At 40.4% G+C, this 14,915-nt stretch overlaps 1 protein-coding gene across 2 annotated transcripts in view; it reads right to left on the bottom strand.

Moving 5' to 3' along the window:
• The window catches only part of gabbr1b (gamma-aminobutyric acid (GABA) B receptor, 1b), a 121,873-nt gene that overhangs the window by 37,348 nt on the left and 69,610 nt on the right, over positions 1–14,915 (bottom strand). Inside the window, exons 10-15 of one of the 2 annotated variants that reach the window (XM_085445651.1) lie at positions 7,373–7,523; positions 6,637–6,769; positions 3,566–3,682; positions 1,455–1,565; positions 942–1,035; positions 583–710 (exon numbers count right to left, since the gene is read on the bottom strand). In XM_085445651.1, the coding sequence (XP_085301777.1) occupies positions 583–710; positions 942–1,035; positions 1,455–1,565; positions 3,566–3,682; positions 6,637–6,769; positions 7,373–7,523 (734 nt within the window). The remainder of the gene's footprint in view (positions 1–582; positions 711–941; positions 1,036–1,454; positions 1,566–3,565; positions 3,683–6,636; positions 6,770–7,372; positions 7,524–14,915) is intronic. The other variant, XM_085445652.1, reaches the window with a different exon arrangement.

Raw genomic sequence — 14,915 nt, 5'->3', positions numbered from 1 at the left:
CACCTACCCATCCCTATTTTTCAGTCTATATGAAGTTCTAAAGATGGCTCCAGAAATTAGTGATTTGTATTGTCAATTAAGTCGTAGTGACAAAACAATATGACTACAAGAGAAGATTGATAGGGAGGTAACTTGCTATATTTTGACCTTTTCCTTTTATCAGGTTGTCTTCCTCATATTTCTTTAGATAGCTCTTACTTTGGCCTTTCTTCACTAAAGGCCAACTTTAGCTAAGCTGCGTGGGACTTTGGGAAGATTAGTTTTATTTTGTGCTTGCAGGTGATTGCAGGTGATTGCTTAAACATCTGTCTTTGATTGTAGGCTAACTTCAACTAATCAGATTAATGAGCCATAGGACATGGGGCCTGTAAAATAAAAAATAAACCACACCGTGAGGGGTTTTGAATGCTAGCAAGCAGTTAGTGTAGCTGCTGTGTAGTAACTATTTTTGCCCTCTGAAAAGATATTGCCAGCAAAAACCACCTCCAGGGAGTTGCCACACACACACACACACACACACACACACACACACACACACACACACACACACACACACACACACACACACCACTTTAAACTTACGGCAACATTATAGATGGCCATGCCCACAGCACGATGATCATTGATTTTCTCTGTAGAGATGGACTTGGTCTCATAGGCGAGGAAGATGCCAAGCAGCAGTAGTAAGCCTTTATAACCATATACCACACCTGCAGATTAATTCGATAATAGCAGTGAGGAGCAATTCAGCTTGTATTTGCTGTTTTGGAATAGGTAATATATGAAACAGATCCAGTATATGGGTCAGTTTTACTATAAGGACTGCAGTTCTGACTGTCTTTTAACTTGGTTGAAATGCACTGCAAGTGCAAGCAACAATTTTGATAAAAAGAAAATTTGAGAGAAATAGTGAAGGCACGTTGAGCTAGTGTTCTGCTCACCAAGCCAGGTGTTCATCTTTTCTGAGTTGCAGTGCTCCAGTAAGGGCTGGATCAAAACATCAAGATCCCCCTTGGGAGCTTCTCTGGTAAATTTCTGCTCCAATAAAAACACAAGAAAAAGAAAAACAGGTAAACACAATAAACACACAGGTCAAGAACCTCACCAGCTACAAATTCAACAGCCTAGGATTGTGTAATGTTCTAAAAGCCTAAATGTTTGACTGGAAATGAATGTTTGTTTTAGTTAATGAATGTTTGTCTCGCAAGATTTACATGGCTCATGAAGATTTACTCATTAAAGTGCTCCCTTTTTAGTGCATGACAATTTGAAACATTACCATTGGTCTCAATCAAGGTAGCACTATGTTGTATAAAACAAATTTGCAAGGAAAGAAAAGACGTACGAGTCTTATGAAAACAAAGAAAACAAATGTTTACAACTAAAGCAAAGTTATCTACATGGGTACTCACAAAAAACTGTTACAACTAAACCAAAAATGAAAATGCTCATACCTCCACTGTGATGTGCAAAGGATCAACAATCTGCCAGATCATGAGGGACAGGATGTCGATGCCAAGCAGAACGCCAACAGTCGCATAGAGTTTCCATGGTTCCAGGTGCTGCTGGGAAAGAGAGTAGTGGTGATCACTAAAGCAGGATGATGAGGGATCAGAAAAACACATAAATCCTCTCTTTTTGATTTTGTGAGAGAGGGATTTATGAAGCCATAAGTAGACTAGACCAAACTGGATGTGAAAACAATAATCCATCATTAACTGAGGCCAATTCAATCTACCCTCTAAGCACTTAGTCATGGCAGGGGAAGAGACAAAGGGACCATACTGATGATACTCTTTTTCTTTGTTTTACATTTAGAGCTGTTGAGCTGCCACTACTTGAAATATTATTTACACTTTCTATTAACTTAAAATAGACTCTCACATTTCCATGTATTTCTACAGAATCTAATACAAGCATGTTTGTTTATTAGACGGCAATTGCCAGTGGCCTTCCAGTGTAGAGCATAGTGCAGCTAACTTCTCAGATTAACTCTCCAGGAAATTGAATGCACCACTCCATTAAACCATCCCTAAATCCGTTCAATGGAAACGGATTGTGGTAGTAAGTGTCTGTCCCAGAATTCGTGTCCTATAACCAAATTAACTGTTTTTTGAATAAACCAAGATTGCTCAACCTAACCTTAGTCTTGGATGCGATTTTCTCTCATATAAACGTGATGCTATGAGACAGACCATTTTAAAAACAACAAAAAACAAAACAAAAACAAACAAACAGAATCATGGATGCATTTGGCAGGTCATGCTTATTGGTTTCTCTTCTCCTCGCTGTCTCCTGCCTGCCTGGGCGGAGCTCATTATTGGGCTCCCGCCTTTGGCCCACACACCTGCTCTGATTGCCACTTCCTGCTGCTTATTAGTCCTGTCTCCTTGGCCACTATTTGAGGCCGTGAGCGTCTCATAGCAGAGCTGTTGAACAACCTGAGTTTGTGCAGCCCCATCTTAATCTAATCTCATCCCTCGGAGCCTTGGACCCTCCATCCCATCCCACACCTTGTATATATTCTGAACCTTGGTGAAAATTGTAAATAAACTCGTGAACTCTTGTTTTCAGAGCTGTGTCTGCGCCTGAGTCTGTTCGGTCCATTGTGACATTTTCATTAGAAAATAAAGTTTCATTTTATGAAAAGGTCAAGAAAAGGATGGTATTAATATATATATTTTAAATTAACTGAAGAATAAATCTTGTTCTTTATGTCTACTATGTGTAAGTTATGTTTAGGGTTTCTTCTTCCTATTTCTAAGATTAACTAGTTAAACTTTACTTTGTCTGCAACTACATCCATACTGGGATTTCAGGGGTCTGTACACTATTAATGGGAAAAAAAACAAGCCCAGAATCCTTTCCCTAATCTCTGTTTCTACTATAGTCACAGTATGTGTGTTATTTAAAAGTCACACTTTTAAATAACACACAATATTTTCTCTTTAATAACTGAGCAGCAATATAATATTAAACACACTTGTTATTTCAGCCTTTATTTGGGGGGGGGGGGTAATGGTAATGTTAATGGTAATTAGTCCCATGGAAACATTGCTAGCTTACTTCTTCCACACTATTATTTCAATTCCTGCAGTCAGAATCGCTTTGCTTTCTTTGCCTTGGCAATGCAGACTTTTCCACTTTCTCAGCTTAAACTGGAGACAAATATGTTTCCAGAGATATAGAGATTTAGAGAAGTGGTGTGACGGTATGCAGACAATATAACGATTGCAGGAAGGGAACATGTGCTTGTGGACTTGCAATGAATCTGATTAACTAAAAAGACATATGGTGGTTAAGAACAAATTTAGGTGGTGTTATGAGTCTGACAGTTTTACCCTGAATGTTTCCATGCGCAAATGAGTAAATCTTGTGCAAATTGTGCGGTTACAGCCAAGATTTGTGGTCAACAGGCAGCTTCCCATTTGACTTTACAGTAGAACACTGGAATGCTCTTAGTATTGTACAAGTGTATTTAGTTTTTCAACAAACTGCATAAAGTCCCATAATTCAAATTCAAAGAGCTGTCAAATGTAAAGTTTCAACTCCCTGTCTCATTTACCTTCTTCTTATCCTTCTTTTCATCCTTCTTTGTGAAGACAGTGTGAACCCACCAGATCTTGGTGAACATGCTGCCATATGCAAGACTGAAACCCAGGCCAAGCAGCCACAGGCGAAACTAGTGGAGAAGAAGAGACATGAAAGGTTTTAAGATTACATTGATTAATATATCAAGTAGATGAATCAAATAAGCTCTTCAGTCATTCTTCATCATTAAGCCCTGTTTGAGTTTGAAATGACAAAAACCCTCTGTGAGGCTGTCAATCCTGTACACAACCCTCTGTGATAGAGCAGTGGTGACCTGCCTGCTATGGGCAGAATAAGTCAGACAACTGACATCACAAGGAAGAGTAAAAGTTTAAGTCAAAGTCTCATCAGGGAGGAAGGAGTAACAATGTTTTACTATAGGATAATATCTGTTTTTCATTCCACTTAAAGAAATCTGAAATAGTTTGAAGACTTCAAAATACAGAACAATTAGTTGCTTTATCTTTTTGTCCCGTTGATACAGAATTTGTCAACGCCAATTCATTTATACAACAACCAGCCAAGTAGGGCTGGGCTATATCATACCGTTCACGGTAATACCGGTGTAATTTTGGGCAACGATAGGAAAATGAAATATCGCGATAGAATATGGGTAAAACACACAAGAGCAGTGCCTTTGTTTACATACGCACATGGCGGCGACGCAGAATCAGGAGAGCGAAAGTGGATCGTTAAATGAAACGGATGAAGCAGAACTGGTTTGTAAAAATGCTGCAACTTCAGTGGTGTGGAACTGGTTTAGCCTTTGTCCGTCAGATACACAACAAAGCACTATTTTTGGTAGAGCATGCTAGCGGGCCGTCGTTATTACTGTGTTGTTTGGAAAATACGGCATACTTAAAATCGATCCTTTGATTTTTCTGAAACTCGACAGTGCCCCTTATAATCCCATGTGCCTTATGTATGAATTCTGGTTGTGTTTACTGACCTGGAAACTATTTTATGTACACGGCGCTTGAAAATCTGTCAAATGTTTTAGTACGACTTTGCTGAGCTACGAAGCCACACCGCTTGATGGATTGTCGGAGCATCACGGCTATCGTAGGCGGAGCCTCGCGGAGTGATACGTACTGTGCTTCAACATAATGTTACCGTATTGTGTGTGTATAACCTCTTTTTAAGTTTTGTGGATATTTTACATGGTTATGCTGAGGATATGTCGGCCAGTTTCCACTGGAAATGCCTTTTGGTTAAACTGTCAGCAAGGAATTTGCATTTGCACTGTTACATTTTATATAACTTTAATGCACATAAAAAACAGCTGCTTGTTTAAGTGAAAATACATTGATGGGTTTTTTTGCACTAATAAAGTTGTGGAGTTGTAAAGTAATTTTTCTAGTGCCAATTATATCGTCAGTTATATCATTATCGCAAATTTTCAAATGTATATCGTGATAAATATTTTTGGTCATATCGCCCTGCTCTACTTCCAAGTCTAACTGGTGTCATGATCTGGGTATGCTATTTTTTTTCTGTTCCTCTCTCACTTCTTATGAGAATCTTTCACTTTTTAGGTGGAGTTCTGGGTTCCTAGGGTCAACCTATTGGCCGAATCCTTCTGCTTGAGTTGTCCTCCCACCTGCTCTGAATAACCTCATCAAGCCCTGGATGGTACAGGAGGGCACCACCATATTGTCTTAGCCGTCATAGTTGTGTCTCTCCTAGCTACTTCTGCTTCAGTTTCCCATTGACAAACTTACTGTTACTCTGTCTGCCTTCTGATTAGGGGTGGGCGATATAAACGATATACGATAGAAACGATATAAATTTGGCCAACGATAGAGATTTTGACTATATCGCTCCATCGCGATAGTGCATGTTGATGATGTCATCAAGCTGCGCCTGTTTGGTCGAAAGCATCGCAGCGGTTACAACCATTATCATCTGCAAATTATGCCAGTCGACAGTCATAGCAAAGAGATGAAGCACTTTAGAAATATGGGAAAGCCAAAAACTGCGCTTCCTCCACTTCCGTAACATTGATTCATTAATGTTGAATTCTCTTGCAGCTGCTCTATTCCCATGTTGTTGCAGTATATTAATAACTAACCTTGTATTGTGGATGAATAATCTCAGTTGTTCTCCTGACTGACGTTTGGCCCGTGTATAGCATCCTGCTATGCGATTGCATTTGTCCCTGACCACCAGAATCCCTCACGTTAACTTTTATCGAGTGGAAAAAAAATTGGCGTTCATCCTCCAGCTTCACTGTGCTAATGTTATGCTAACATAGCTGTGTCGCTAGCAATCACGTAGCACAACATTATATACCAGGTAGTCGAACTTCAGTAACCCTGCAAACGCCACTGCTGTTTAGTTTTCTGTCTTCATTTATATTGGAAGTGGTAGCAGAGCTGTACGTTTTAATTAGTTTCAGAAATCTCTCAGTCAGAACATGGTATGTCATGTTTCGGTGGAAACTAGCGAGCTAACTTCCTGTTAACTTCTAACTCCATTTTTAAGTCTCAGTGTTCGTTTGACTTTGGGACTTGAAGCGGAAGGAGTTTTGGACCCAGATTACTCCGCGAAGCTCCTCACTACGGCAGCCGTAATGCTCTGACAATCCATCAAGCAGTGCGGCTTACCAAAGTTGTATTAGAACATTTTTTAACAGATTTTAACAGATTGGTTCGAGGTCAGTAAGCACAACCAAAATTCATACATAAGGCACACTCTCGATTTTTGAGAAAATTAAAGGATTTTAAGTGTGGAAAATACGTTATACAGAAGAAAATAATATATCGCGATATATATCGTTACCGCACATGCTTCAAATTATCCCGTGATATGGATTTTAGGCCATATCGCCCAGCCCTACTTCTGATTGTCAGCCTATGCCTTACCATGCTAACCTGCTCTGCTCCACTCCTGCTGTCCTGTGTTATCCACCTGCCACTCATTTTCTGAATTTTGTAGTTGCCGTTCAGTAAAGAACGATAATTCTAATTAGCACTAGGAAATTAATCATCAGTGTTAAAAGTCTTTAGCTAAATCATTGTGTTAGATGCAACTTTAAAAGTGTACCTGGCAGATGATAGGAAACTGCTTCCTGTGGACATGAAGGCCATCAATACCCAGAGGAAAGACAGCAGCCAGAGACATCATGCAGCCTACTGCTGTCATGTTGTTAAGGTAGGGCTGAGAGTTCTGAATGTACCTGGAGCAACAGCACCAACAGTTATTTTAAAGAAGCAAGTAGAAACATAGTGTATGTATTGGGATGATTACTTTTAAAATGCATTTCACCACAAACCAAAGAATGCATGGCCTTCAGTGGAATTTGTGATGTATTCCACTAGAATACTCATAGTCAATAAAAAGTGAACCCTCTGGTGCTTTGAGCAGTAACGAAACCTCATAAAGGTTTGAACTAAATGCTGACACAGACAGCGAAAATGATTCTTTGCAACACAATGCACACTGTCTCCAATGATGTTACCCTTTCTATGACTACTTGTAGAGTACTTATAGAATATTCTATGATATGACATTTAATTTGTGTCATATCATAGAATATTAACAAAAGATTTAGCTGATTTATTTTTACTGCAGCTCAAAACAAAGTAACTCTCAGTCAGTCCTTGTTTACTTGTTTCAAATGACTCAAAAAGCTTTCTAAATGTTTTGGTTCTTCCTCAGCATCACCATTTCTGCATAGCTCTTGCGTGGGTAGTATCTCGCCTCTTGCATAACAAAAAATGTATTTGCTCTATTGTTTATATAATTAGTACAAAGTGAAAGTAGAGTTGAGTTTTTGTACCTGACGTTGCTGTTGTAAATATTGAAAGTGAGGCAGACAATTCCCAGAAGGATTCCCAACCCAGCAAAGACAGACACAGACACAAAGAGCTTCTGAGACAGGTAGCGAAACTCTTCAATGACCACTGTCTGGTCTGCAGGAGGTCCAGAGCCTAACAGACACACAAAACATGAAGGTTAAGAACACTTTAGGCAACAAAGGACATGAGCAAGTGGGATCAAGGGGAAACTAATTAGCAGAGCAGAAATGCTAAATGCATGCCAGTGTTTGGTCTCCTGTCAGTTTAGTGTCTAGCAAAGCCCATCCTCCAAGAGCCATTAATGTTAGTAGTGAGTCACACACAGCCACATAATATGTGGCCCCATTGGCAAGGTTAATTTACCATTCACATTGCAACCAGCACTAATAGGTACAGAAATGCAGCTCTGGACTAAATGTCTGGATTATTTTTTTATTAACTGATTTCCACGTTGTTCATGAGTCCTTTCCCAGATTTGCAAAGTAACATTATGAATCCAATTCACCTGATTTGGTCCAAATCACAGTAACAAAAGATGCACTGGAAAGGTAATAACAAGACAACCCCTCGAAAACAGAATAGTTTTTTCACATGTTACTAGTTAGTATAGTAGAATGTTATTAGAAAAATATAACAACAGCAAATAAGGACTGTTTGCACCTTATGGCTACAAGTCACAAGAATAGGCTGGTTTTAAATGACAACTGGCAATGATAAAGCATTGTTGGAAAGTTTTGTTTGACTCGGACCTAATATTTAGCATGAAGGGGTTTTTTTGGCTTTCAGGACTTTCAAAGGTTCAGAGTACCCCTGCTATCAGCTGCAGCCAGGGAATCGCTACTGGAAACAGATTTATTGAAATTGTCAGACGTAGGTAGACTTATCAGCAACTGAAAAGTTAACCAACCCGGTGGAGACCTCCAGAGATACATATAAATATACATTTTTAATTGTAGTTATTGTCACAGTCCTGAGTTTTGACCTATTGTTTTGAGTTTGTTTGGGCATTTTGTATTACGTGTTTTGCATTGTTTGGTCTTGTTCATGTTTTAGGGAATTAGGGGATTATTATGTTCAGTTTTGAGAGCCCTGGTGCTAGTTCTTAGTTCTTTGAGTTTTGTTCCGTTTCATGTTCTGTTTGTCCCACTCTCTTTCTGTGTCCGTGTGTCTGTGTTTCTGTGTCTGTCCCGTTCTCTCTCCCTGTGTCCCTCATGCTCGTTTTGTGTCCCTCGCTCTCTACTCTCTACTCTGGATCAATGATTCCACACTGCTCATTGGAAGCACCTGCTGCACCGGCTCCAAAGATGTTCCTTCTTCGAGGTGGAAACGGGGTTCTCATTGTCAGCAATCCTTTCCTCAGCAAGAGACAGTTTTTCTGCCTGAGCCTGCGTCAGCTTTGTTTCTGAGCTGGTTAACTAAAGAACCATTTTTTCTGTCCCTAAGTTGGCTAGTTCTTCTCTGCCAGTACAGACAAGGAATATGAACTATGGACTGTGGCCAGGATGTGGTCCCTGGTTCAGCTGCAGGGGAGAGGTGGAAGAGTGAGCTCAAGAGGCGGTGCCAGGCAGGTGAGTGGACAGGTTGTGGTGATGCGCTGACAAGCTCTCTACTGTTTTAGTGACGCTGGAGTGGAGAGGAAGGAGGCTTCAGACGTGTGCTGGGGAGGAGCAGTAGTGGGACATGCATGTTTGTCAAACCTGTGGAAATACACTGCTGTGTGGCAAAAAGGAATAAAGAGACATTCCGTGCACACTGTGTGTGTGGGGTCTGGTCTTTCCACATATGCCTTCAAGCTGGGCAATAAACAAATGTGTGAAAAAGTGTAATATTATTCAACTGTAACCACTGTTGCTACCATGATATTACTTGCATATTAAGGGGTTTTTACTTTGGTAATTGAGTGGTAATAACTTACTTGCTTCTTAAGACTTAGTGACTACACCCTGATATGATGTAAGAATGCAATCAAACTGTTAACAAAGTGTGATTTTTAGGACACAAAATCCTAACATTAGCTGGTGTAATGCTAGCTCTCATAGCATGTCTATTCTGGTGACAATAAATAACTGCAACATCATCAGGAATAAATAGGTATGTTTATGTGTTTCTGTGTGTTCGAGTTTTGACTTGAGTTCACGAGATGAGGCTTGCGGTGAGGAGGATGAGGATGACATTTTATTAAGGTGCTGCTGGTGTTGTGTCTTTCCTTTGCGTTTTTTGTTTTCATATTTTTTTGGTTAAAACAGACATTTCACATCAGCGCCTATAATATCTTTTCTCTTCCACCTTTGGTGATATTTGCATGGGGCGATCTCTTGTCACATAAGTAAAATGCAATTAGTCAAAACAGAGATGTCGCTCGCTGACACTGTATTCAAATATAGCTACTGTGTTTGTGTGTGTGTGTGTGTGTGTATATACACTTTAAGAAACTGTCTGCCACATTAGCATTTTACATTGTAAGCACTGCTTCATTTTAGCTCTGTTTTCGTGTTAAAGTTTTAGGAAGCATTTTTCACCCTCTGTGCAATGCCTTGTAAATACACATTCTGCAGTAAAAAGACTAAACTGTAGGGAGCCAGGATCATAACTCATAAAGACTATGCACTGTGCAAGTGAGTGGGTGTGTTTGCTGAAGGGAGATAATCTACCTGTGTGTGTGTGTGTGTGTGTGTGTGTCCTTTGGGAAATGTGTTCTCCTACATTAAGACCTCTCCCTGCCCCTTGATGGTAGAATCAGGATAGTATGTTACCATGACAATTGGCTCCATAACGGTTACAATTACATTATGTGAGAAAGCCAGTGATTGTCAAAGAGACTGAAAGAATGAAGGGGAAGTATGGAGATGAACAAACACTTGAAAATAAAAGTGAGAGAGAGAAGAGAGAAAAATGACAGGTTAGACAGATTTATATAGATAAGAAACTAATGAATCAGGATGGATTATGAAGAAAGAATTTGCAGAAGAAAGAGACAAACATGAGGAACAAGGGGAAAACCTGTATGTCTCGTACAATACCCATTGCTGGAACACAAAGACACGTAAGAACCAATCTACAACAAACTCACAGTAAGGAGGCCTAATTCTGTCATGTCACCACCACAGCTACCTTTGGCACCAACCAATTATAAGGACAGGACGGACAGCAAGGGAAGGAGAGCAACTAGACATGTCCCTTAGGGTGACTGCCCATCATGACTGCATTACGTAACAAGTCCACTTGCTGAAAGCATCTGGCAACTTACAGATGTCCCTCACTTGAATATGCATGACTGCAAAAATACAACATATACAACAAGCCCTCCCTTGAAGGTTTGTCATACCAGAGAGAGGCCACTTGGATGACCTTGTTGTCTAAAAGTTACACTTTACACCCTAAGGAGCTACGAATGACACTGAGCACATTTATTATTCATGACTAGGGATGGGTATCATTTAGGTTTTATCCGATACCAGTACCAAACCGGTACTTTTGAAACGGTGCCGGTGCTTAAACGGTGCTCGAACCGGTGCTCGAACCGGTGCTTAAAGAGTGGAGAACACACACTTTGTCCAAAAACCTCTCATGTTTAGCTGTTTTTTTGTAAAAAGATAACAATGTTTGCCTTTTCTGCAGCTATAGAACATATATGGTATCACTCTTGGCTGGAAGCAGTGCTTAATCAATGGAAAAAACACCAATTTTGTCTAAAAACCTCTCATGTTTAGCTGTTTTCCACTTTTTCTTTGGTCATTTTAGCCTTTTTGGCCAGGGTGAAGGGAGTATCTGCCATCAAACAAGAAGACAGCCGCATGTAACTACGATGGTGTTTGCTAGTTCACCTTACGTGCATTAATGTAATAACGTGGTTAGCCTACTCAACGTAAATTACACACGAACAACATTAAGCTACTCACGCAGAGAAAAACGGCTGCTGCTGCCATCATCATCCTCATCATTTCTGCTGCACTGGCAGGGCTAGGGGCCAGGACTCTACTCTTCAGGTTCTTGGGGGATGTTGCTAACTCCGGGTCCGATAACAGGCAACACACCCGCAGTAGATGTGCACGTTGTGAGGTCTCGCAGCAAGCTATGGAATACTGTGCATTTCTCGGCTTTTAAAAAAACGCTATGTGTCACCAGGTGTTTAATCAGATTCGAGGAGTTACCTCCTTTGCACAGCATCACCTTAAAGCACTTGTTGCAGGCTGCTGAGTTTGCATCTTTTGCTGTGAAGTACAGCCAGACTTTTTAATCTGTAGCTCTGCTCTAAAAGAACGTATGTACCTGGGCCCGCCTACTATCCTCAGAAAGGTAAAATGATTGGCTAGAATCCAAAGTGTATGACTCTCAGGAAAAAAAGCACCGAAATAAAGCACCGAAATGTGCTCTGCTTTTCGGTCTGGTTACTACCGTTTATGTCAGAACCGGTCCCATAATGGCACCGGATACCGGTACCCATCCCTATTCATGACTGATAGCAAATTAGCCCCCATTATAATTCACCTTGTTTGGAAGAAAACGATCTCAAGAGATGACAAAGAAAGTAGGTAGGTGAAACATATCTGTGTTCAAAACAACATTAGAGGTGTAACTTCCATCTCCCTCATGAATGCAATGTGCATGCTCTTCCATTTTGTATGGCAATAGCAAACTGCATCCCCCTTTGGTGTTAGTGCACATAACTGGGCATGTGCTGTCACCTCCATTTCAGCTGTCAGTTTTAGTGGTACGCAGTGCTGTAGGTAATCTTTTTTGTTGTTATTGTTATTTTCCAATATGAAAAGATATTCACCACTTATAAAAACAAAACTGTAACAAGTTCCAGATAAATGTTTGGTTTTATGTGTTACTAAATAAATTTAGTATCAGGCACATTCTGCAGCTAATTTGGTTAATTGGGTTCAGGTCAGTAAGATGATTGGGTAATAAAAGAGCATCTTACAAAGGCAGTGTTTCAGAAGAAACAAAGGTTAGCTAGACTGCAAAAAACGTGTCTACAAATTGTGGAACAGTTTCAGAATAATGCTCCACAATGTAATACTCTAAAGACTATCAATATGTCATCATCCACAGTAAATAATATTAAAATTCACCAATCTGGAGAATCCTCTTTGTGAAAGGGACAAGGCTGAAAATCAGTATTGGAGGCTCATTATCATCAGGACCTCTGGTGGCACTGCACCAAAAGCAAGCATTGTGGGGAATTAGGGTGGTAAATATAGTAAATATGATACATAAACCTCAATTTTTAAATAATGTTTAACCTCCTAACACCTGAACTCTTCCAGAGCATGCATTTTTAATTTAATATTAATTTAATATTTAATATTTGGGCATATTGGGGCCCGATGAATGTAAAAACAAAGAATTATCAAATGTTTTTTTTTTTTTTACCTGATTTTTGTTTCTAAGAAAAATGAGAGCCACAAATGAGGATATTTGTTAGAATTTTGATAGAACAGTGGCAGTATAACATCCTCATAAGTGGATATCAGGCCCTTGTAGGCAAGGCAAGGCAAGGCAAATTTATTTGTATAGCACAATTCAACAACAAGGTGATTCAAAGTGCTTTACAGAGACATTAGAAACAAAAACAAATAAAAAGTATGATTTAAAATTGATTAAAACAAGCAAACAAACAAACTAACTAAACACACACATTTCACACCTGTTCGCGCGATCTGAACCCTTATCGTAAGGGGAGCTACCAGTCCTTCTGTGGACGAGCTACTTTCTATTTTAAATTCCCTGAATTTAATAATAATAATAATGGATTGGATTTTATATAGCGCTTTTCAAGGCACCCAAAGCGCTTTACAATACCACTATTCATTCACTCTAACATTCATACACTGGTGGAGGCAGCTACAGTTGTAGCCACAGCTGCCCTGGGGCAGACTGACAGAAGCGAGGCTGCCATATCGCGCCATCGGCCCCTCTGGCCAACACCAGTAGGCGGAAGGGTAAAGTGTCTTGCCCAAGGACACAACGACAAGGACAGAGAGCCCAGGGATCGAACCGGCGACCTTCCGGTTACAGATGCGATTCCCAACCCCCTGAGCCACGGTCGCCCATGTCATTAAAGTACTCTCTAGACCCAGTCTAGACCCAGTTGGGGAGCTACCCAGAGCTCTAATCCCACACCTGTTCGCGCGATCTGAACCCTTATCGTAAGGGGAGCTACCAGTCCTTCTGTGGACGAGTTACTTTCTATTTTAAATTCCCTGAATTTAAAATACTCTCTAGACCCAGTCTAGACCCAGCTGGGGAGCTACCCAGAGCTCTAATCCCACTTAACAAACAAACAAACAAACAAACAAAACAGTATATAAAATCAAAACAGATAAAATCAGAACAGTAGATAAAATCAGTAGTTAATGTAAGTTTTGAAATTTAAGCTTAAAGTGTGGATTTGGTGCTTTATTCAAATGCAGCTGAGAATAGGTGAGTCTTCAACCTGGATTTAAATAAACTGAGTGTTTCAGCTGATCTGAGGCTTTCTGGGAGTTTGTTCCAGATATAAGGAGCATAAAAGCTGAATGCAGCTTCTCCGTGTCTGGTTCTGACTCCGGGAACTGATAAAAGACCGGATCCAGATGACCTGAGGGATCTGGAAGGTTCATACTGCGTCAGGAGGTCACTGATGTATTTTGGTCCTAAACCATTCAGAGCTTTATAGGCCAGCATCAGAACTTTAAAGTCTATCCTCTGACGGACAGGCAGCCAGTGTAAAGACCTCAGAGCTGGACTGATGTGGTCCACTTTTTTGGTCTTAGTGAGGACTTGAGCAGCAGAGTTCTGAATGAGCTGTAGTTGTCTGACTGATTTTTTAGGTAGACCTGTAAAGATGCTGTTACAGTAATCAAGCCTACTAAAAATGAATGCATGGACTAGTTTTTCCAGGTCCTGTTGAGACTAGAGATGGACCGATCCGATATTACGTATCGGTATCGGTCCGATACTGACCTAAATTACTGGATCGGATATCGGAGAAAAATAAAAAATGTAATCCGATCCATTAAATATCACGAAAGCACCTCACAAAACTTGCAACACGCCGTAACTCACCTCAGAACATTAGCACGTCGGAGCAGTATGCATCACGTGATAGAGCGGCTGTGGCATGCGGGACCTGTCGGTGGTCTGGATAGCATTTGGAGCTTCGCTAGCAACCCGGCATTTCATCTCCGACAAAGTTATCCCCGAGAGAAGTACAGCAAGTGTGTAAGTCCATCTCTGAATGTTTGTAAAGCATTCCTGCGTTAAGCTTAACAAACGACTGCCTCTTCTTGCTGCTACTTCAATCATGAAACTGCTTAACGATCAGCTGATCGGCTTTTCTGTCGGGCAGTACGTCTCTCTTGTTTGCTTTTGGCCCACTTTGCACCAGAAAGAGGAAACCAGCGGCTGAACAACAGCAGCACGTTTAAGCTCTATAAGCTGTTGTTAGAATTTATTTAATATTACTTTCTACTCGAGGATCTTTTTCTACGTAGCTGACGGCTGGTAACTGTGCAGGGGCGGATCTAGCAAAGTTTA

Source organism: Copadichromis virginalis, linkage group LG22, assembly GCF_057382275.1.
Source record: "Copadichromis virginalis isolate Kocher_CV1m ecotype Utaka linkage group LG22, C_Virginalis_male_GT1.1, whole genome shotgun sequence".
Taxonomy (NCBI): domain Eukaryota; kingdom Metazoa; phylum Chordata; class Actinopteri; order Cichliformes; family Cichlidae; genus Copadichromis; species Copadichromis virginalis.
Note: the sequence above shows the minus strand (reverse complement) of the source record. Positions and strands in the feature narration are given on the sequence as shown.